Genomic DNA, 22,972 nt, shown 5'->3' on the forward strand with positions numbered 1-22,972 from the left:
GTCCGTGTGTTTTTTTTAAAATAATGGAATGCTTTTAAAGGGAATTACTCTTGTCTTTCCTTCAAAGACTGGCTATCACTGTTGGCTGTGTGGGAAGAACTGTAACAGCGAGAAGCAGTGGCAGCAGCACATAACCTCGGAGAAACACAAAGAAAAAGTTTTTAGCTGTGAGGATGACCAAAACTGCTGGCAACATCGCTTTCCAACAGGACAGTTCAGTGTTTGTGAAACGTAAGAATCCGTTTAATTCATGTTTTTACCTACAAAATAATTTGGTTTTGTTTGGGAAGGAGGTTTACATCATTCAGGTAAGAGATAACTGTATGCCAGAACCTTTAGTCCAGTTATAGTGGCATGTAGTAATCTGTATATAAACTCAAAAGTAGTACAGCACTCGCCCTGTGTGTCTTTATAATTTACGTACCAGACACAGTGGAGGCCACTGTTAGTTGTGCTATATGACATTAAAGGGCACTTGTACCATCTCTCAATTCCTGGAGATTTTCATTTATTTCAACCCTTAACCTGCTGTGGGTTTGTCTACTTGTTGAGGCACAATCTTATTTCTCATTTGAGTAGCTTTATTAATCATGTTTCTTTCATCATCACCTGAAAACTCACAAAACCTGCCAGCCCAGGGACAGTAATTTCCTTGGTCCTGGCAACACTTTTACGGTTAAAAATTTATTTCACAACTGACTTCTGATAAATGGTAACTAAACATTTTCTTACAGAATTAGGAAAGTGAATTGGGATAAAATATTAAAATGGCAAAGACAACACTGATTCTTGAATTCTGTATCTTCTTTAGTGATACTATGATACTGTGTCCATTGGTTGTTTAAAGGACTTGAGTTCCATTCCCCACCCCACCCCCAGCTTCGTATCATCTGTTGAATTTGACCACATTGTATTAAGAGAATTATCCCATACAGCCTTAATTTGAAAGTTATTGTATCTGTAACCTTGCATAATGTCTATTTCAAAGCAATGTGTTATGGAAGTAAAATACCAGTTGGAATGTAATTAGTGTTTCTGTTAATTACAGGCATCAGACAGGTACCTGCGTGGATGGTGAGAATTGTCCATTTGCTCATAGTAAAGCGGAATTGCAAGAATGGATGGATCGAAGAGAAGTTCTAAAACAGAAAGTCGCCAAAGCCAGAAAAGACCATTTGATTGCCCCAGATGATGATGACTTTGGCAAATTTGATTTTTTGATTAAAGACTTAAATTAATATAATAACCATGGTATGTTTATATTTTCGGAAACGTATTACCGGTAGAAGTTGACAGTCTCTCAGTTGAAACCAAAACTAAAAGGCATATAGCAGTAATTCTTTGAATTGTTCTCCTGCTTTACTTTCCTACAGTAATAACTGCTATGGTCTTGTGAAAGTGGCATATAGTAGAGGCAGGAGTGCGGCAGTATTCTCTGCACTTTGACGTGACAACAGGCTGTAGCCAATAGCAATGCTTGTTGAAAGTTGCAGCCTTGCTTCAAGGTGAAGTGCAACTTAAAATCATGGGGTATATTAAAGTGCAAGGACTTGAATATGTTTTATGATATTCTCTATAATGTCATAGGAATATATTTCGGAGCTACTAGAGACATGGGGGAAAAACTTTGGATTTGTATGAATGTGAGACTTGAAGGATACAGAATTTGTAAACATTTGAGTATCCAAAGAATCTCAAACAGCAGAGGAATAGGAATCAGTAATGTGGCAAATCAATTTTGATAGTTTGTAACAGTTCAGAGATGAGAGTTGCCATCATTGAATGTGTTAGAGCAATAGGATGCTTTTTTGATAACTTTTTTTCTTCTAAGTAATAGTTTTTAAGCAAAATCATTTATCAGTATATAGGATGAATGGATTTAAATTTTACCAGTGTTTAATTATGTGCTCCTTTGTTGGCAACTGGGAAGCAGGTGTTCAAGAACTGCATAAAATAATTTGGTTACAAGATAAAAAAGAATATTATGTTTTTGTTATATATATTGCTTGCTATTTAAATGTTGATTTCCTTAAAAATCACATGAATTGCCAGTTGGCAAAAATTATATGGACCAATATTGTCATTAATAAAGGATATGAAAATGTTTACATTACACAATGTTGAAGTACATTTTATGCTGTCAGTCAAATTGACATGTCTGTTTTAAGTGCTAGTAGATCTCCATGGTGTTGCTTACAGTATGTTGCAAAATACATTGTATTCTGTCGTTCTCGTGTTGCTTGTTCTGCCCGTCTCTCTGGTCTCCTTCGGTCTTTTTATTGTTTTCTGGTTCCCCGTCTGCACTTTTTTTGTTTATTTATCTTTTATGGTTCTTTCTCTAATGTTCTGTTGTGCATTCTCGTTATTTAGTCCCTCTCCCTTCAATATCTTATCTCATGCGCACCCACTTCGGCCTATCATCTCCCCACACCCTTCCTTCCATGTACTCCTGTTCCTCTCTTTCTCGTGCCTCACCACCATCAAGAATCATTGTGCATTTACTATATTGGGTGGGTAGGTGGTTGGGGCAAAGTGAATGTGAAACCTGGGAGAGATAGGCCAAAAGGCAGAGGCTCATGGCAGCAAAGACAGGCGGGTGGGGTGGGGGGGCAATGGGAGGGAAGGGCTGGAAGTGGAGAAGCTGCTGGAAGCAGTGGTTGAGCAACAGAGGCTGGAGACGATGGGGTGCTGTGGAGGCACCAAAAACTGGGGGAAAGAAAAAAAATAACGTTTTTAAAAGGAGAGAGAAAAAAAATTACCTGAAAAATCAAAAAATTATGTCATGGAATTTGAAGGAGTAGTACTGTGAGGAATAGACCCGGGAGACAAGTTTGGGAGCAGCAGCAGTGCCACCTGGTGTTGCAGTGCTGAAATGTAATTATTATGGTATGTATTTATACCTTGCAGCTTACAAGAAATATCCTAGCATGGTATAAGCATCACACAAATAAGTTTCAAAACTAAAATATATAAAAGATGGTAGTTTAAAAAAAAAAAAAAAAAAAATGTGCAGTAACATCGGCTGTTTTCTTTTCATGTTGCTGTAACTGGACTTTCTGTTAGTGCACTGGATTCTCCAATGATGGCTGTGTATAGTGTGTACAATTTACAGGTGCAAACCTACTTAATTTGATCTTTGTTCCAATTACAAGTGTAAAGAGATAAACTGTATTCACAATGCAACAACTTGAAATTTCAGTTTTTATCATTAATGCTTCTGTCATTATTCAGCCTGTGGAAACCTGGACAACTTTAATTTGTTCTGGGAAAATCATATTTGCACCTTGACGTCATGCTGAGTTGTGACACGTAATCTGCTGGCTTATATAAAGGCCCTGGAGCTGCATCATAGAAACCCAGTTCATTCTTTCTCCAGCTTTTAATGGTTTTCTGCTACTATTACAATTTCTTGACTTCCAGAACTAGGCCCCTGATGTTTTGAGGAATTGTTAATTTACATTATTTGTAGGATCTTCCCACAGTAGAGACCCTGGTTTCCAAACTAATTTTATGATGGTGTGGCTTGTTGAGAGTATTCCCTTTGAGCAGGATATTTTTCCTGTGGCTTCATTATGCCAAAGAATTGGGAGGGCTCCCATTAATTACAATTCAAGCTTTCTCCCAATGCTTTGAACTTGTGTTTACATCAAAAAGCCAGTTTCCATAAGCAAATTCTCATCTATGAACTGAAACTTGCAACGTGAATGGGATAGTGTTCACTGGACTTGTTACCCTTTTACCATATTATCTTGCACCAGAGACTAAAGCATTGTTCTGTATGCAGGGCAATATAACCTTAGATGGGATGCCTAAAATGGTTTTAAAGTCCTCCCTTCAAATCAAGGAGTCAAATAAAGAAGCAGCCAGCAGTTAACACCAGTGCTGCAAAGAATCACTATGAATCTCCAACTCACGAGGTAGACCTTGAGAACTTAACAGAACAAGTTAGAAATTACTAACAGCTACTTTACATAACATCACAATATGGTTGTTGGTTCAGTCTTCACAGGGTTGTTGGTTCAGTCTTCACAGGTTACTATAATAAATGATCATTATCATGGATAAGCATAATATAAATCATTCTAAGTGTAGCAATAGAAAAATTGAAGTCAGTGGGGGTCACGGGAAATTGCCCAGTGGCTGTGACTGGAGTCATACTTGATGCAAAGGAAGTTGGTTGCGGTCGTCGAAGGGCAATCGTAGCCCCAGGACATCGTTGCAGAAGTTCTTTAGGAAAGGGTCCTCGGCCCAACTTAATGAAGTTAATAAAAACAAAATGCTGGAAATACTCAGCAGGTCAGGCAGCATCTGTGGAGAGAGAAACGAGTTAACGTTTCCGGTCGATGACCTATCATCAGAACTAACAAAGTTAATGTTCACTGGTGATTCCATGTTGTTCATCTCCATTCGCAACTCTGATAATGAAGCCGCCCAGTTCAGGACCTGGATAACAGCCAGAATTGGGCTGACAAATGGCAGGTAATGACTAACTTGAATATGGTAAAGCTTAGCTACCTTTCCTTGAACTTCAATTGCACCACCATTACTGAATCCCACAGCATCAACATGCTGGGGTCACCACTGACCAGAAGCTGAACTGGACTAGCCATATCAACACTGCTACAAAAGCAGGACAGAGGCTGGGTACAATGGAACGAGTGGCTAACCTCCTGACCCCTCAAAGCATCTGAACAATCTACAAGGATCAAGTCAGGAGTGTGATACAATACCACCAGCTTGGACAGGTACAGCTGCAACAACACTCACCACTGGCACAGTGTGACTGCAGTATGTACAATTTACAAGATGCACTGCAGTAACTCACCAAGGTTACTCTTGACAGCACCTCCCTCCTCTGACTTCTACCACCAAGAATAACAAGAACAGCAATGTTGTGGGAACAACACCTCTAAGTTCTGCAAGTCATATACCACACCTGACTTCAACATACATTGTTGTTCTTCATTGTTGTTGGGTGAGAATCTTGGGCCTCCTTACCTAACACCATTGTGAGAGCACCGTCACCATAAGGACTGCGAGGACAAGATTCATCACCACCTTCCCATAGCAACGCTGGATGGGAGATAAATGCAGCCTTACCAGCATTGCTCACAGTCTGAGAACATTAAAAGAAATTAAAGCTCAATACCAGAATTATATTGCATCAGCCTCACTGTAACCAACTTAAAATAGCATAATAGAGAAACCATATTAGTAAAACCATTATAACTTTAATACCAATAATCAATACTTGCTTCAATAACCCACTTCCATGGTCGGGACAACATGGTAACAGACATATGCTTTCAGTTTTAGTTCTGTAACTAGATATTTATGTAAAAACATAGGACGACTTTGATCCGATAACTGATTTCATACAATACTTCAGTCTCGCTGTGGTAGTACCAGTTAACCCACCCTGGGACAGGTGATTTTTATGTTTTCAGCTCTTGTGCTGAAACAAACATTATTACGGCATAAAGTTGCTCAACTGTCAGGAGCAGCTTCATGACTGCAATATTAACCCTAAAGTACAAAACTGAACAGTTAAAAATAAAACATTTTAAACAATTTTCTTCTGCATGCCTTGACTTGCCCATTAACTGCTATTTTTATTCTTTCACCTCTACTTACTTTTTCAATCTAATCTATCTGTTCTGCTTTCTCTCTAAAACAGAGCTTAACTCTAAATTCCTTTGCTTACCTGTTTTCTTCTCCCTGCTCTCTTTGATCTTTTTGGTGGTGGGACTAACTTCTAAAACAATTCGCTGAGAATCATCTGCAAAGGTTTTTTTCAGCTCTTTGAAAGCCCAAAGTCTGAAGATTGAATTGATCAGTCCTACACAGAACCAGAGCAAACGTATCAAACTGGGAAGAGCGGCTGCTGTTGTTCTCCAGAGCCAAGAAAAGTTAACTTGCTCCAGTACAGAACGGATGAAATACAGTGGGAGAAATTTGAATTGCGCCCCGGGCATGAATTTGGCCAGCTCCGTGCGCTGGCCAAATTTATCTTCAGGCTTCACTTAAAACCTGCCGGCGAGCTCCAAGTGCCAAAAGGGCTTCCAGCCGCAGCTCGCCGGTCACGGAGGGCATGAAATCGACCGGCTCCAACGCTCAGCTGGTGGGCAGGTTGGGCTGGCAGTGGAATCACGAGTTTCCATTAAAAATAACCAATTCTACAGTTTCCAATTGACCAGGTGCAGCTGTCATGCTGCCATCTTACTGTTCTGCTGATAAGGCAACCAGCCAGAAGGATGCCAAGCCTCTGCATTGGTTAATGGAATGGCACTGTCCCTGCTTCTCCTCCTCAAGCTTTATCTGATTGCATGGAAGAGGGGACTGAAAAAAAGGGGTAAGGTCACAGCCAGCATGCATTTAATCAATAAGCCTGAAATAACCTGCCTTTATGCTGAGTCTTCAAAATAAAGATGCCCCAAGGCATTTGGTCCTTTGCAATATTGTAGCTTGACCCTGATGATGTCAGACTTCACATTTAGAGTAGTTAGTTACCAAAATCTGACACAGTATTAGTTAAAGTGGCACATGTTTCACACCCACAGTTGATAATGTTCTTGTTATTGATTGCTTCTCACCAGTGACACGTTTTGGAAAGATTCGTGTTTTGTGACAACTCCAACACAGTGCTTCTGGTCACCATTCTGCTCAAATCTTTATTATTAAAACAAAGTCCTAAACACAAAACACATTTCATGGGTCTAGAGGTTTGTGATGGGCTATTCTGAGTGGTGCTTTCCCATGGCTGGACAATAACCTGAACCCATCATTGAGGGGGCTGCCCTGAGAACAGGCTTTTGCAAAGCATCAAGCCCACACATTTCAAACAGAACATAGGAGTGAAGCAAGATAGTAGCCAGCAATGCATGGAGGAAAACAACTCAGGAGCAGTAAGGAACAGGGTGAACAGCAAGTGAGGGCAGCCAGGATAGCAGAGGAAAGTAGGTTGAAGACAATCAGGATCTAGAGTGAGTCAGGACCAGCAAGTATCGTGGTGGAGAGTGGATCTGTCTGCTTGCTTTACCTGAAGGTTTTCAATAAGATGAAATAACTGGTTTCGCAAGAAAGGATTTCAGGTGTGACAGTGTAAATTCAGAATAATTTAACACATCACTATGATTATAGTAATATACATCAGGTATATAGTGGTGCAATAAGACTTTCATACTCCTTTAAAATACAACATAATATGTTTACTCAATTTGTGTTTGTGTGGTAATTTAAAGCTAAAAGAACCAAAAGCTAAGTTTAAAAGCTTTATTATTCAAGAGAGGGAGAACCAGACAGATGGGGACAGAGAAAGAACCGCAAACAAGGGTCTAAGAGAGAAGCAGAGACACACACACAAAAAGCAGTGAGTAAATAGTTGTAATCATTTATCATCAAGGATTGATGTTGCACAAGGAAGCTACTAACAAAGGTAGGTTTATAAAACATTAAAAAAATAATTTTTCCTCAGAACTTCTGTTTTTTGCACCAATACGATTAGATACAATTAGTTATGCTCATCTCTGCACCCTGATTTTAAGTCTTTGCATAATAACTTACCTACCCAAGAGGATGGAAGGAATACAAGTCAGATAGTGCAGAGAGGCCAACCATCATTGTTTTAAGTTGACAATCAGTATTTCAACCCATGTGTCAACTTCAAGACCGGGTGCAGTTGCTTTTTCAGATAGGATATGTTCCTCTGTGTAAATGCATTAACAGGCTTTATTTGAGTACATCTGTCATTGCACTTATGGACTTGTCAGGTTTTGGAAATAAAATGTGGGAGTAGGATTGGGAATGGCAATGAATTTATAGAAGAATACACCAAGGTTTACACGCTTGGTATCGTAGGCTCCAAAATGCTGATAAATCTATTGAATCAGGTGTCAAAAATTCTGTCAGTTTGGTCGGGGGAAGCAAGCCTATACTTCACCCACACATTAGATCATTCTCATACCTTCAGCACTCACATTCCACTTTGATAATTACTCAATCAACACTGCTGAAAACTGTAACTTTGTGCACTGCACAAAAGAGATTGAAGATATAAGGTAAATCTGAAGCTTAACATTATGACAAGCCTACGTTTCACTGATTGTGTCAGCTGTGGCTCAGTGGTAGCATTCTTGCCTCTGATTCAGAAGACGGTGAGTTCAAATCTCACACCAGAGATTTAAGTGCAGTACTGAGGGAGTGCTGCACTGTTGGAAGTGTTGTCTTTTGGATGAGATGTTAAACTTTGTCCCTGTCTGCCCTCTCAGGTGAATCCCATGGCACAATTTTGAAGAAGAGCAGGGGGAGGGGTTCTCCTCAGTATCCTGGCCAATATTTATTCCTCAGCCAACATCTGAAAAACGGATTATCTGGTCATTAACACATTGCTGTTTGTGGGAGCTTGCTGTGCGCAAATTGGCTGCTGCGTTTCCTCCAACAGTGACTACACTTCAAAAAGTACACATTGACTGTAAAGCACTTTGTCCTGAGGTCGCGAAAGATGCTACACAAATGCAACTCTTTTTTGCATTAACTTCTTGCCTTCACCGGGCATAAGTTCTATGTTCAATCCTCGTTTCCCAGGTTAGCACATGATGTATAAACTTGGAAACAATTGCGACCTATCTCCTGGTTTGTAATCGTCAACTAGCACAAGGACCCGGAGGCGGCTGTCACGGGACCTCGCAGTTTGACTCCGCCCCCCCGGGCCAGGAGCCGACTTCCTCCACTTCCCAGGCTGCCTTCCGGGGGCGGTGCGCGAGCCCGCCGCCAGAAACGCGCACGCGCGAGCCTGAGCGCGTGCGCTGTCCCGGGTTACGGAGCGGGAGCGGAAGCGGTGGCGAGTACGTGGCGGAACAGGGTTCGCCTGGCCGCGAGCCCGAGGGACGGCGGCGGCCGAGAGTCGGGGCCTGAGCGAGTGAGAAGGCGCCGAGCGCTCCCCTCCCCTCCCCCCCCTCCCCGCCCCGCTATAAAGGCGGACGGCCAGGGATGCTGAGGCTACAGAGAGAGCTGAAGCGGCAGTGCGTGTGCGCCAGTAATGCGGTGGCTCAGATGGCGCGGAGACCCGAGTTTGTGTGTGGAGCCATAGCTGTCATCTGTACCCTGCTCACTCTCAGGTTTGCACTCAGGTAAGAGAGTGTTAGCGAAAGACCCGTCCCAGGACAGGCAGCGCACCCGCCCGCACTCACTCACTCCTAATCACACACACACTCCTAATCACATTCACACTCACACACACACACACACACACACTCCTACATCCACACCCTACACATTCACACACACTCCTCACACACACACACACACACACACACTACCACACACACACCTAATCTCACACACACACACACCTAATCACACACACACACCTACACACACACCTAATCTCACACACACACACCTAATCTCACACACACACACACCTAATCACACACACACACACACACACACACACACACACCTAATCTCACACACACACACACACACCTAATCACACACACACACACCTAATCACACACACACACACACCTAATCACACACACACACACACCTAATCACACACACACACACACCTAATCTCACACACACACCTAATCTCACACACACACACACACCTAATCACACACACACACACACACACACACACACCTAATCTCACACACACACACACACACACACACACCTAATCACACACACACACACCTAATCACACACACACACACACACACACCTAAACACACACACACACACACACACCTAAACACACACACACACACACACCTAAACACACACACACACACACACACCTAATCTCACACACACACACACACACACACACACACACACACACACCTAATCACACACACACACACACCTAATCACACACACACACACACCTAATCTCACTCACACACACACACACACACACACCTAATCACACACACACACACACCTAATCACACACACACACACACACACACCTAATCTCACACACACCTAATCTCTCTCACACACACACACACACACACACACCTAATCTCTCTCACACACACACACACACACACACACACACACACCTAATCTCACACACACACACACACACACCTAATCTCTCTCTCACACACACCTAATCTCACACACACACACACACACCTAATCTCTCTCTCACACACACACACACACACACACACACACACACACACACCTAATCTCTCACACACACACACACACACACACACACACACACACACACACACACACACACACACTAATCTCACACACACACACACACACACCTAATCTCACACACACACCTAATCTCACACACACACACACACACACACACACACACACACACACACACACTAATCTCTCTCTCACACACACACACACACACACACACACACACACACACACACACCTAATCTCTCTCACACACACACACACACACACACACACACACACACACACCTAATCTCACACACACACACACACACCTAATCTCTCTCTCACACACACACACACACACACACACACACACACAATCTCTCACACACACACACACACACACACACACACACACACACACACACACCTAATCTCACACACACACACACACACACCTAATCTCACACACACACCTAATCTCACACACACACACACACACACACACCTAATCTCACACACACCTAATCTCACACACACACACCTAATCTCTCACACACACACACACACACACACACACACCTAATCTCTCACACACACACCTAATCTCTCACACACACACCTAAACACACACACCTAATCTCTCTCATACACACACACTCTCCTAATCACATTCATACTCACACACACGCTCCTAATCTCTCTCACACGCACGCACGCGCACACACACACACACACACACACACACACACACACACACACACTCCTAATCACACACTCACACTCTCCTACTCTCCTAATCTCTCTCACACACACTCTCCTAATCACACTCACACTCCCACACACACACACACACTCCTAATCACACTCACGCCCACACTCACTCTCCTAATCACACACTCACACTCCCACTCTCCTAATCTCACTCGCACGCGCACACACGCACACTCCTAATCTCTCTCTCTCAAACACAGTCTCCTAATCACACTCACACTCCTACTCGCGCTCAGTCCCACGCGCGCGCACTCTGCTGCTCGCGCTCAGTCCCACGCGCGCGCACTCTGCTGCTCGCGCTCAGTCCCACGCGCGCGCACTCTGCTGCTCGCGCTCAGTCCCACGCGCGCGCACTCTGCTGCTCGCGCTCGCTCCCACGCGCGCGGCGCACTCTGCTGCTCGCGCTCAGTCCCACGCGCGCGCACTCTGCTGCTCGCGCTCAGTCCCACGCGCGCGCACTCTGCTGCTCGCGCTCGCTCCCACGCGCGCGCACTCTGCTGCTCGCGCTCGCTCCCACGCGCGCGCACTCTGCTGCTCGCGTTCGCTCCCACGCGCGCGCACTCTGCTGCTCGCGCTCGCTCCCACGCGCGCGCACTCTGCTGCTCGCGCTCGCTCCCACGCGCGCGCACTCTGCTGCTCGCGCTCGCTCCCACGCGCGCGCACTCTGCTGCTCGCGCTCGCTCCCACGCGCGCGCACTCTGCTGCTCGCGCTCGCTCCCACGCGCGCGCACTCTGCTGCTCGCGCTCGCTCCCACGCGCGCGCACTCTGCTGCTCGCGCTCGCTCCCACGCGCGCGCACTCTGCTGCTCGCGCTCGCTCCCACGCGCGCGCACTCTGCTGCTCGCGCTCGCTCCCACGCGCGCCCGCCCGCTCCTCCTCGCGCTCGCTCCCCCGCGCGCCCGCCAGCTCCGCCTCGCGCTCGCTCCCCCCGCGCGCGCGCCCCGCTCCTCCTCGCGCTCGCTCCCCCGCGCGCGCGCCCGCTCCCCCGCGCGCCCGCTCCTGCTCGCGCCCGCACCCCCCCCGCGCGCGCCCGCTCCCCCTCGCGCGCCCGCTCCCCCTCGCGCTCGCTCCCCCCGCGCGCGTGCGCCCGCTCCTCCTCGCGCTCGCTCCTCCTCGCGCCCGCTCCTCCTCGCGCCCGCTCCCCCTCGCGCTCGCTCCCCCGCGCGCGCGCGCCCGCTCCTCCTCGCGCTCGCTCCCCCGCGCGCGCGCGCCCGCTCCTCCTTGCGCTCGCTCCCCCCGCGCCCGCTCCTCCTTGCGCTCGCTCCCCCGCGCGCGCGCGCCCGCTCCTCCTTGCGCTCGCTCCCCCGCGCGCGCGCGCCCGCTCCTCCTTGCGCTCGCTCGCGCGCAGCGCCCGCTCCTCCTCGCGCTCGCTCCCCCGCGCGCGTGCGCCCGCTCCTCCTCGCGCTCGCTCCCCCCCCGCGCGCGCGCGCGCCCGCTCCTCCTCGCGCTCGCTCCCCCTCGCGCTCGCTCCCCCCGCGCGCGCCCGCTCCTCCTCGCGCTCGCTCCCCCGCGCGCGCCCGCTCGTCCTCGCGCTCGCTCCCCCGCGCGCGCCCGCTCCTCCTCGCGCTCGCTCCCCCGCGCGCGCCCGCTCCTCCTCGCGCTCGCTCCCCCGCGCGCCCGCTCCCGCCCGCTCCCCCTCGCCCCCGCTCCCCCTCGCCCCCGCTCCCTCTCGCCCCCGCTCCCCCTCGCCCCCGCTCCCTCTCGCCCCCGCTCCCTCTCGCCCCCCGCTCCCCCTCGCGCCCGCTCCCCCTCGCGCCCGCTCCCCCGCGCGCCCGCTCCTCCTCGCGCTCGCTCCCCCGCGCGCCCGCTCCTCCTCGCGCTCGCTCCCCCGCGCGCCCCGCTCCTCCTCGCGCCCGCTCCCCCGCGCGCCCGCTCCTCCTCGCGCTCGCTCCCCCGCGCGCCCGCTCCTCCTCGCGCTCGCGCGCCCGCTCCTCCTCGCGCTCGCGCGCCCGCTCCTCCGCGCGCCCGCTCCTCCTTGCGCTCGCTCCCCCGCGCGCCCGCTCCTCCTCGCGCTCGCTCCCCCGCGCGCCCGCTCCTCCTCTCTCCCGCGCGCGTCCGCTCCTCCTCGCGCCCGCTCCCCCTCGCGCGCGCCCGCTCCTCCTCGCGCCCGCTCCCCCTCGCGCGCGCCCGCTCCTCCTCGCGCCCGCTCCCCCTCGCGCCCGCTCCCCCCCGCGCGCGCCCGCTCCCCCGCGCGCGCCCGCTCCTCCTCGCGCTCGCTCCCCCGCTCCTCCTCGCGCTCGCTCCCCCGCGCGCGCCCGCTCCTCCTCGCGCTCGCTCCCCCGCGCGCGCCCGCTGCTCCTCGCGCTCGCTCCCCCCGCGCGCGCCCGCTGCTCCTCGCGCTCGCTCCCCCGCGCGCGCCCGCTCCTCCTCGCGCTCGCTCCCCCCGCGCGCGCGCGCCCGCTCCTCCTCGCGCTCGCTCCCCCGCGCGCGCGCGCCCGCTCCTCCTCGCGCTCGCGCGCCCGCTCCTCCTCGCGCTCGCTCCCCCGCGCGCCCGCTCCTCCGCGCGCTCGCTCCCCCGCGCGCCCGCTCCTCCTCGCGCTCGCTCCCCCGCGCGCCCGCTCCTCCTCTCTCCCGCGCGCGTCCGCTCCTCCTCGCGCCCGCTCCCCCTCGCGCGCGCCCGCTCCTCCTCGCGCCCGCTCCCCCTCGCGCGCGCCCGCTCCTCCTCGCGCCCGCTCCCCCGCGCGCGCGCCCGCTCCTCCTCGCGCCCGCTCCCCCCCGCGCGCGCCCGCTCCCCCGCGCGCGCCCGCTCCTCCTCGCGCTCGCTCCCCCGCGCGCGCGCCCGCTCCTCCTCGCGCTCGCTCCCCCGCGCGCGCCCGCTCCTCCTCGCGCTCGCTCCCCCGCGCGCGCCCGCTGCTCCTCGCGCTCGCTCCCCCGCGCGCGCCCGCTCCTCCTCGCGCTCGCTCCCCCGCGCGCGCCCGCTCCTCCTCGCGCTCGCTCCCCCGCGCGCGCGCGCCCGCTCCTCCTCGCGCTCGCTCCCCCGCGCGCGTGCGCCCGCTCCTCCTCGCGCTCGCGCCCGCTCCTCCTCGCGCTCGCTCCCCCGCGCGCGCGCGCCCGCTCCTCGCGCTCGCTCCCCCGCGCGCCCGCTCCTCCTCGCGCTCGCTCCCCCGCGCGCCCGCTCCTCCTCGCGCTCACTCCCCCGCGCGCCCTCTCCTCCTCGCGCTCGCACCCCCGCGCGCCCGCTCCTCCTCGCGCTCGCTCCCCCGCGCGCCCCGCCCGCTCCTACTCGCGCCCGCTCCCCCGCCCGCTCCCCCCCGCGCGCGCGCCCGCTCCTCCTCGCGCCCGCTCCCCCCCGCGCGCGCGCTCGCTCCCCCCCACGCGCGCGCCCGCTCCTCCTCGCGCACGCTCCCCCCCGCGCGCGCGCCCGCTCCTCCTCGCGCACGCTCCCCCGCCGGCTCCTCCTCTCGCTCGCTCCCCCCCGCGCGCGCCCGCTCCTCCTCGCGCTCGCTCCCCCGCACTCGCGCACGCTTTATTCTTGCTCACTCTTATTCACTCACATACGCTCTCATTCACTCTTATTCATACATGCACATTCCCTTATTCCTGCACACACTCGCCTTTTAACCTACTGTGAAAAAATAATTGCACTCCACTGTCAAGTGTATAATTCACTCAAATTAGGGCGTGGCAGGTAGGGTAATTGCTTGTAAGCTACTTTACTTGAAGTTTTGACATCCAAGTCCATTGTGTCAGTTTTCTAAATTTTGAAGCAATCTGCGGGGAAGAATGTTAGCTCTTTATGAAATGATACACTTTCTACGAAGGCTGGCTATCTGCTTCCCTCTATTGGAGGTCCAGCACTTCTCAAAAGGCCAACCCAAATTATTTAGAAAACTTTTGAATTCTTAAGTCTGAAGTATTTTTTTCCCCAAAGGCACGCATGTTGTAGTGTGGAGGGTATATAAAATGCAAGAACATTTGTGAGTGATTTGAAGCCACAACAGCTTTCTTCAGCAATGATTTGGAAGTGATGCATCATATTTTTGACAGATGCATTTTAAAAACTTTATTTGAAGTACCACTGTCCCCTTTGTTTGCTGGGGTAGGTTACATTTTTGAACATTTTGACCTGGCTCCAGTATTGGGTTAGCACACTTGACTTTCCACTTCTGGGATCTAGGTTTGAATCCATCATGAATGTATCTTTGCTTGAGAATAGAAAGACTCTCCACCAATTGAATGTGAGCCCACAAGATGCTGACGACTGTTTTATCATTGAATTGTGTAGTATTAGCCACGGAGAATGGCTGGCTGGTGTTGACCAAGTAGGCTGTGTACATACTTCCAGGCCTCTGTTAATGTTACCCTCTCCTTGAACTAAGTAAGAGTCTGCTGGGGGTGAATTGTACTTCTGCTTCTCCTTGGTCAGGAGAGGGAAGGTGGAAATCAATTAGCTGTGCATAGCTTATTTTTGTTTAAACAATGATTTAACTAGTGAAGAATTGGAATAAACAAATTCTGCAATGATAGTTAACATTGAGATTTCTGTATGAATTGTCATAAACTGAGCTGCATTTTGAATTACATCACTTCATAACATTCAGTAATTAAACAATTTAAAAAAAAACACTGGGTTATCTGTATTTGAATATCTTAAACCTGTGGAATTATAGCTACAGTTATATCGATTGCACAAGAAAGGGGAAGTGTGTGTGTGTGTGTAATAATGACTTTTGCTTTAAATCTGTTGTCATCTGTGTCCATGCAGATGTGATTAGTGAACTGAGAGAGTGTTGATTCTGTGAAGCTGAATCATCATCATGGACCCTGCAGGGATTTGTAACCAAGAATCTCAGTGAGGCTCAGTTACCACTAGTTTTAAAGTCTCCGCTGAATAGTGTAGCTCACAAAAAGACTTATTTTCAGAGGGATTTAATTTTAGGGATTTTCCCCCTTTAGTGTAATTTTAAATTAGAGTGCATATGATATTTGTGAAGTATTTTTTAACAGGTTAGACTTTATTGAATTTCTGATTTTTAAAGGCAATGTTCCAGCTGCAGCAAAGCTAATTCTTGCTTCTGTTTGTTAAATGTTATCGGAGGGCAGTAACTAAAACAAATGAATATGAACCTTTATAAACCAAGAATCTGCTTCACACTATATATTGCTGATCTGTTGTGCTGAATTTGCTGTTATAAAGCCCCAAAATGTAACTAATACCATATTCAAGTAGCGCCAATATGCGCTACCTGAAAGAAAGAACTTGCATTTATATAGCCTCTTGCACAACCTCTGGATTTCCCAAAGCGCTTTACTGCCAATGACTTACTTTTGAAGCCCAGTCACTGTTGTAATGTAGGAACCGTGGCAACCAATTTGTGCATCGCAAGCTCCCACAAACAGCAATGTGACAATGACCAGATAATCTGTTGAGGGATTAATGTTAGCCAGGACACTGGTGGAAAACTCCCCTGCTCTTCTTCCAATAGTGACATGGGATCTTTTATGTCCACTGAGAGGGCAGATGGGACCGCGATTTAACGTCTCATCTGAAAGGCGGCACCTCCAACAGTGCAGTACTCCTCAAGTGCCAGCCTAGATTTTTGTACTCCAGTCTCAAGTGGGAATTGAACCCACAACCTTCTTGACTCAGGCAAGAGCGCTACCAACTGAGCCTCGGCTGACACACGTATAGTGGTTTAACAAATCCTCTACCACATTCTCAACTTAAAGTGCTACTTAGGGGCAGCACGGTGGCATAGTGGTTAGCACTGTTGCCTCACAGCGCCAGGGACCCGGGTTCAAATCCGGCCTCGGGTGACTGTCTGTGTGGAGTTTGCACATTCTCCCCGTGTTTGCGTGGGTTTCCTCCGGGTGCTCCGGTTTCCTCCCACAGTCCAAAGATGTGCGGGTTAGGTTGATTGGCCATGATAAAATTGGCCCTTAGTGTTAGGGGGGATTAAATACGTGGGGTTACGGGGATAGGGCTTGGGTGGGATGGCTGTCGGTGTAGGGACCAGGTGCTAGGGTTTGGATGATCAGCCATGATCTCGTTGAATGGCGGAGCAGGCTCGAAGGGCCGAATGGCCTACTCCTGCTCCTATCTTCTATGTTAAGAGGTGAAACTACTGCATCCAGCAACTGAAGCAGAGGATAAAAGGTGGTTAAAAACTAATATTCAGTTCCCCGGAATAGCTCAGTGCAGGTGTTCACTTTGTTCAGATAATTTTGTGTGGGGAAAGATAGTGTTTAAGTTGATAATTTCAGTGTAGGTTCGGTGAGGAGCACTGTCGTCTGAGTCAAAAGAGTTTTGATAGAGTAAATAAAGAGATTGTTTCCACTGGCAGGAGGCTTGGTAACCGGAGGACACAGGGTTAAGGTAATTGGCAAAAGAACTAGAGGGGAAATGAGGAGAAATATTTTTACACAGCCACTTGTTATGATCTGGAATGCGCTGCCCGAACAGGTGATGGAAACCGAGTCAAATTAGCAACTTTTTTTTCAAAAGGGAATTGGATATATACCTGAAAAGGATCATTTGCAGGGCTAGGGGGAAAGAGCAGGTGAGTGGAACTAATTGGCTAGCCCTTTAAAAGAGATGGCCCATGCCCAATGGCCGCCTCCTGTGCTGTATGATTCTATGGCAAGGTTGCATGTTCAAGCCCCACTCCAGGGCTTGAACACATAATCTGGGCTGATCTAGTGCAGAACTGAGCTACAGTGTTTTGAATGAGATATTGAAGAAGAACAAGGAGTTTTTGCCCAGTGTTCTGACCAAAATGCCTCCTTCAGTCGCAATCACCAAAACATGATTTTAACAGGTCATTTATCTCGTTGCTGCATTTGTGAAATCTTGCATGTGCAAAATAGCAGCTGTGTTTACTTAAATAAGTCACAGCGCTTCAAAATAATTAATTGTACGTAGAACATAAATCGTCTTTTTTTTCTTTTACAAAATGGAAAAAAGTGCTGGTATAGCCTTGATGGCTATACCATGGTGGGAAGTATGCAGACTGAAAGTACACTGTGAACTCAATTATCCGCACTCCCATTACTCTAGTTCTTGATTAAATGCAGGATTTTTCAATTAATGGGATACAAACAGAATTTGAGACTGTTGGCTTTTTATTTGAGTTAATCCTCCAGCTGGCACTACAACAGCTGATCAGTCGTCTGATGTAGCTCGCAGGTCCTCCTCCTGCAGCTCCCTGCGCCTCCAGCTCATGGACCTGGTACAAACCTGAGACGTGGGTAGCTGGGGGGAAGGGGGGTGGGGTGGGTGGAGGCAGCTCGGTCATCAGTGTACTGTAACTTTAGGACTTTGTGTTCTGCCATTTCCATTATCCATGACCCCATGGGGATGGGGTCAATCGGGATGAATAATTGTTTCTGTTAGATCCGTGGTTCAATGGATAAATAATCACACGGATGCTGTACATTAACAAATAACAGGTCTTTACTGGAGGAGGGTAATCTCTAGACTGGGGGTACAGAGGTATGCGCAAAGCTTATATACTGGTGTGGTCACTGCCGGTACTACAGTATACAGGAGCTGTAAAAGTAGTTCTGAATTAAAGGCACATACACTACAATTCCTCCCCTTTTAGATTAATAATACCCCCTAATATTCAAGTAACAATTAACATTTTTACATGTACATTAAACAACAAAAGTCCATTTATAGATTCAGTCTTTGGGGTGGCTTCCTGACCCTTTCGGGATAGTGCCTTTCCAGAGGTTCTTGTTCTTGGTGCAGAGGCGATTCTGACCCCTTTTCATCGGGTTCCACTGCTACTGGGTCTGAAGTAGATGCTACCGGTATGTCGGGTTCATCCCCAGGTACTCGAGACATGGGGTTGACGCGTTCCTGTGACGCTAAGATCTGATCGACGTGGCGTCTCACAATGTTCTCCCCAACATCCACTGTGTACATTAATGGCCCCTGCCTTGTACATATCGTTCCGGGTTGCCACTTCTCTGTTCGATAGTCACGGGCCAAGACTGGTTGCCCTACATTGAAGCTCCTTGTCGGCTTCTCATTGATGTGCTGGAATTGTTTGTCCTCAACATTTCTTCGCACATTTGGTCTGAGCAAGTCCAGACGAGACCTCAACCTTCAGTTAAAGAACATCATGGCCGGGGTCTGGTTGGTAACTGCATGTGTCGCGTTTCGGTAGGCTAATAAGAAATTGTCCATCTTATGCTGTAGTGGAATTTCATCGTCGCACATGGCCTTTATCGCCTTCTTAAAGGTTTGTACGAACCTCTCAGCCAATCCATTTGTGGCTGGATGATATGGGGCGGATGTGTAATGCCTTACCCCATTCCTTTTCATGAATTTTTGGAACTCGTCGGACACAAACTGTGGTCCATTATCAGAGCAAATCTGCTCTGGCAAACCGTTTCTGGCAAATATGGTCCGTAGGACTGCAATCGTTTTCTCTGTAGTGGTTGAAGACATTTTTATCACCTCAGGCCACTTTGAATGAGCATCCACTGCTATTAAGAACATTGAGTCCATGAATGGACCAGCGAAATCAATATGCACCCGTTGCCATGGAGAGGAGGGCCACTCCCATGGGTGTAGAGGGGCATGTGGTGGTGCATTTTGGACCTTCTGGCATCCTAAGCAGCTCTTAGTTAGGTCTTCGATTTGTTGATCGATTCCCGGCCACCACACATAAGCCCTAGCAAGGCTTTTCATTTTCACTCCCCCCAGATGACCTTCATGTAGCTCATTTAGCACGCTCTCCCTTAACTTGGGTGGAATCACCACTCTGGATCCACACATCACTGTCCCCTGGCATACTGACAGCTGTTCTCTTCTGGATGAGAATGCTGGCAACAGTGAGTCGCCATGTGTTGGCCATCCCCTCGCCGTCGATTCATATACCCGTGACAGCGTCGGATCATTGCGGGTCTCCTCTATATTCACGTTTGTTACTGGCAATCGTTCAATTATCGACAAATAAAATATCTCGATAGGGTCCACTGCTGGCGCTTCCTCCACAGTAGGCAGTGGCAGGCGCGATAGCCCATCAGCGTTCCCATGCTGTTTCGTGCCTTTATATTCTATTTCATATTGATTCGCCCCTAGAAACAGGGACCATCTTTGTAACCGCTGTGCAGTCATCACTGGAACGCCCTTCTTAGGATTAAAGATGGAGACAAGTGTTTGGTGGTCAGTCAGCAAGGTGAACTTCTGCCCATGCAGATAGTGGTTGAATTTTTTTACTCCCCATACTAGGCTGAGGGCCTCCCTGTCAATCTGGGCGTAGTTGCGCTCGGCTGAGGTTAGTGACCGAGACGCAAAGGCTACTGGCTTCTCCAACCCGTCTGGGAATTTGTGCGACAGCACCGCTCCAATACCGTAGGGTGATGCATCACATGCCAAATGAATTGGTAGTGCTGGGTTGAAATGGGCCAAAACCTCTTTTGATGTGATCAATTCTTTACACTTCTGGAAAGCTCGTCTACGTTCGTCATCCCACTTCCATGGTACCCCTGTTTGCAGTAGGGTGTTCAGCGGGTGTAATACCGTAGACAAATTTGGTAAGAACTTGTGGTAATAGTTTACCAGCCCGAGGAACGACCTCAGTTGTGACACATTTTCTGGTGCTGGAGCCTTGACTACTGCCTCAATCTTGTCAGGGGACTTATGTAACCCCTCTTCATCGATGACGTGGCCACAATACGAGATCTGTTTCTGGAAAAACTCGCACTTGTGGCGATTAGCTCGTAACCCATACTCCTTTAATCTGGTGAGCACCTTCTCCAAGTTGGCGAGGTGATCACCGTCATTTTCGCCCGTGACCAAGATGTCGTCCAAATAACATTGGGTCCCTGGAATCCCTTGCAGGACCTGATCCATAAGAACATAAGAAATAGGAGCAGGAGTAGCCAATCGGCCCCTCGAGCCTGCTCCGCCATTCAATAAGATCATGGCTGATCTGATCCTAACCGCCAATCTACTATCACAGAACCATCTCCTGAATGTAACAGAATTAGACACACGAAATAGGAGCAGGATCAGGCTACATGGCCCCTGGGCCCGTTCCGCTACCCACAGGGCCATGACCGATCCGAACCTAGACTCTTGTCCAAATTCTTGCCCGCTCCCCATAACCCTTTATTCCCTTTACTTCTAGGAAACTGTCTATTTCTGTTTTAAATTTATGTAATGATGTAGCTTCTATAGCTTTTTGGGGCAGCATATTCCATGGACCTACCACCCTCTGAGTGAAGTAGTTCCTCCTCATCTCAGTTTTGAAAGAGCAGTCCCTTATTCTAAGACTATGCCCCCTAGTTCTAGTTTCACCCATCATCGGGAACATCCTCCCCCTTCCTGACACGCTCTGGTTTTTAATTTCCACACTGCTACCTAAGTCTATGACCTTCTCTGTTGTCATTTTTATTATTTGCTCTCTAGGAACCTCCCCCCCCACTAGTTAGTTTAAAGCCCTCTACAGCCCTAGTTATATGATCCGCCAGGACTCTAGTCCTAGCACTGGCCAAGTGAAGCCCGTCCCAACGGAACAGCTCCCTCCTGCCCCAGTACTGGTGCCAGTGTCCCAGGAAGCAAAACCCATTTCTCCCACACCAGTCTTTGAGCCATCGCCCTTTGCCAGATAGCCGGAGCCGAGGCTACTCCAAACACCAGCCGGTTGTATTGATAGAGACCTTTATGAGTGTTGATCGTAAGGTAATGTTTCGAAGCTTCTTCTACCTCCATTTGCAAGTACGCCTGGGCTAGATCAATTTTGGTGAAGCGTTTACCTCCAGATAGCGAGGCGAAAATATCCTCAATTTGTGGAAGCGGATATTGCACCGTGTGAAGGACTGGGTTCACTGTCACCTTAAAATCCCCACAGATGCGGACCTTCTTTGGTTCCCCAGGCGTATTACTCAACGACCTCTTCATTACAGGAACGATGGGTGTAGCCCACTCGCTCCAGTCCACTTTGGACAGTACTCCTGAACGTTCCAACCCTTCCAGCTCTGCTTCAACAGCTGGTCTGATCGCATAAGGCACTGGTCTGGCCTTCAGAAACTTTGGGCTTGCATTTTCCTCTATTTTAATCGTTGCTGTTATTCCTTTTAGTGTTCCTAGTCCCTCCTGGAACACTTCTTGTGCGTCAGTTAGCATTTTTGACAGTCATCCAGGTGTGACGTCGTCATCCTTTTTGGCCTCAACCTTCAGTGCCTGTATGGAATGCCAATCTAATTGTATCTTCCGGATCCATTCACGTCCTAGCAGTGGTGGTCCTCCATTTGGCAATACATACATATCCATTTTAGGTATTTCCTGGCCTTTATATGTCACTTTCACCTTTATTTTTCCTTTGGGGTAGACTTTTTGCCCCGTATACGTCTTCAAGACAATCTCTGTAGCTTTCAAGGGCATGTGTGAAAATAGCCGCTTGTAGTCTCTTTGATTTATGACTGTTAGAGCTGACCCTGTGTCCAATTCCATTTCCACTTGGACTCCGTCTATCTTGAGTGTAACCCAGATAGTCTGGTGATCCTCCATTTCGGTTACCTTATGTAGTTTCAGACAACCCAGCTCCTTGCTTCCGGAGTCTGTGTCACTTTTCTGTTCGTCTGAACCACTGATCACCTGGTGTACCTTTTTGTACTTCTGTGGAGATTTCTTACTGTTGGTTTTCTTCCCAGACCTGCAGACTCTTGCTATGTGTCCTGCTTTCCCACACTGTCTGCACACTTGGTCCTTGAACCAACAATCTTTCTGGTCATGTGTTGTTCTGCCGCAGCGATAGCACTTCCCTGTTCCATAGGACATTTCATTGGTGCCATATTCTTGCGGTCTCCGTTGTATCTCTGCAGCGCCCCTTGCGGCTGCTTCGTGTGATACTGCCATACTGAAAACTTTGTCCAGCGTAAGGTCCTTTTCTGATAGAAGCCGTTTCTGGGTTCCTTCACTTTGTAGCCCACACACAAACTTGTCCCTTAACGTGTCTGCTAGTCCCGCTCCAAACTGGCAGTGTTTCGATAGCTTGCGCAGTTCTGTTAGGTACTCAGCATTGCTTTCGTCTTTGTGTTGGTTCCTTTTATGGAACTTAAATCATTCTGCTATCAG

The 22,972-nt window shown here is 49.2% G+C and overlaps 2 protein-coding genes across 3 annotated transcripts in view; both read left to right on the forward strand.

Moving 5' to 3' along the window:
• zc3h7a (zinc finger CCCH-type containing 7A) overlaps window positions 1-3,208 on the forward strand; it is a 79,916-nt gene extending 76,708 nt beyond the window's left edge. The window contains exons 22-23 of the mRNA XM_086000608.1: window positions 68-231; window positions 1,049-3,208. Coding sequence (XP_085856734.1) covers window positions 68-231; window positions 1,049-1,238 — 354 coding nt within the window. The 3' untranslated portion in view covers window positions 1,239-3,208. The remainder of the gene's footprint in view (window positions 1-67; window positions 232-1,048) is intronic.
• A 5,565-nt stretch (window positions 3,209-8,773) lies between these two features.
• txndc11 (thioredoxin domain containing 11) overlaps window positions 8,774-22,972 on the forward strand; it is a 117,571-nt gene continuing 103,372 nt past the window's right edge. The window contains exon 1 of one of the 2 annotated variants that reach the window (XM_086000611.1): window positions 8,774-9,128. In XM_086000611.1, coding sequence (XP_085856737.1) covers window positions 8,989-9,128 — 140 coding nt within the window. In that variant the 5' untranslated portion in view covers window positions 8,774-8,988. The remainder of the gene's footprint in view (window positions 9,129-22,972) is intronic. The other variant, XM_086000612.1, reaches the window with a different exon arrangement.

Source organism: Somniosus microcephalus, chromosome 11, assembly GCF_052327205.1.
Source record: "Somniosus microcephalus isolate GS21.2 chromosome 11, FLI_Smic_1.0, whole genome shotgun sequence".
In the NCBI taxonomy this organism is placed as follows: Eukaryota; Metazoa; Chordata; class Chondrichthyes; order Squaliformes; family Somniosidae; genus Somniosus; species Somniosus microcephalus.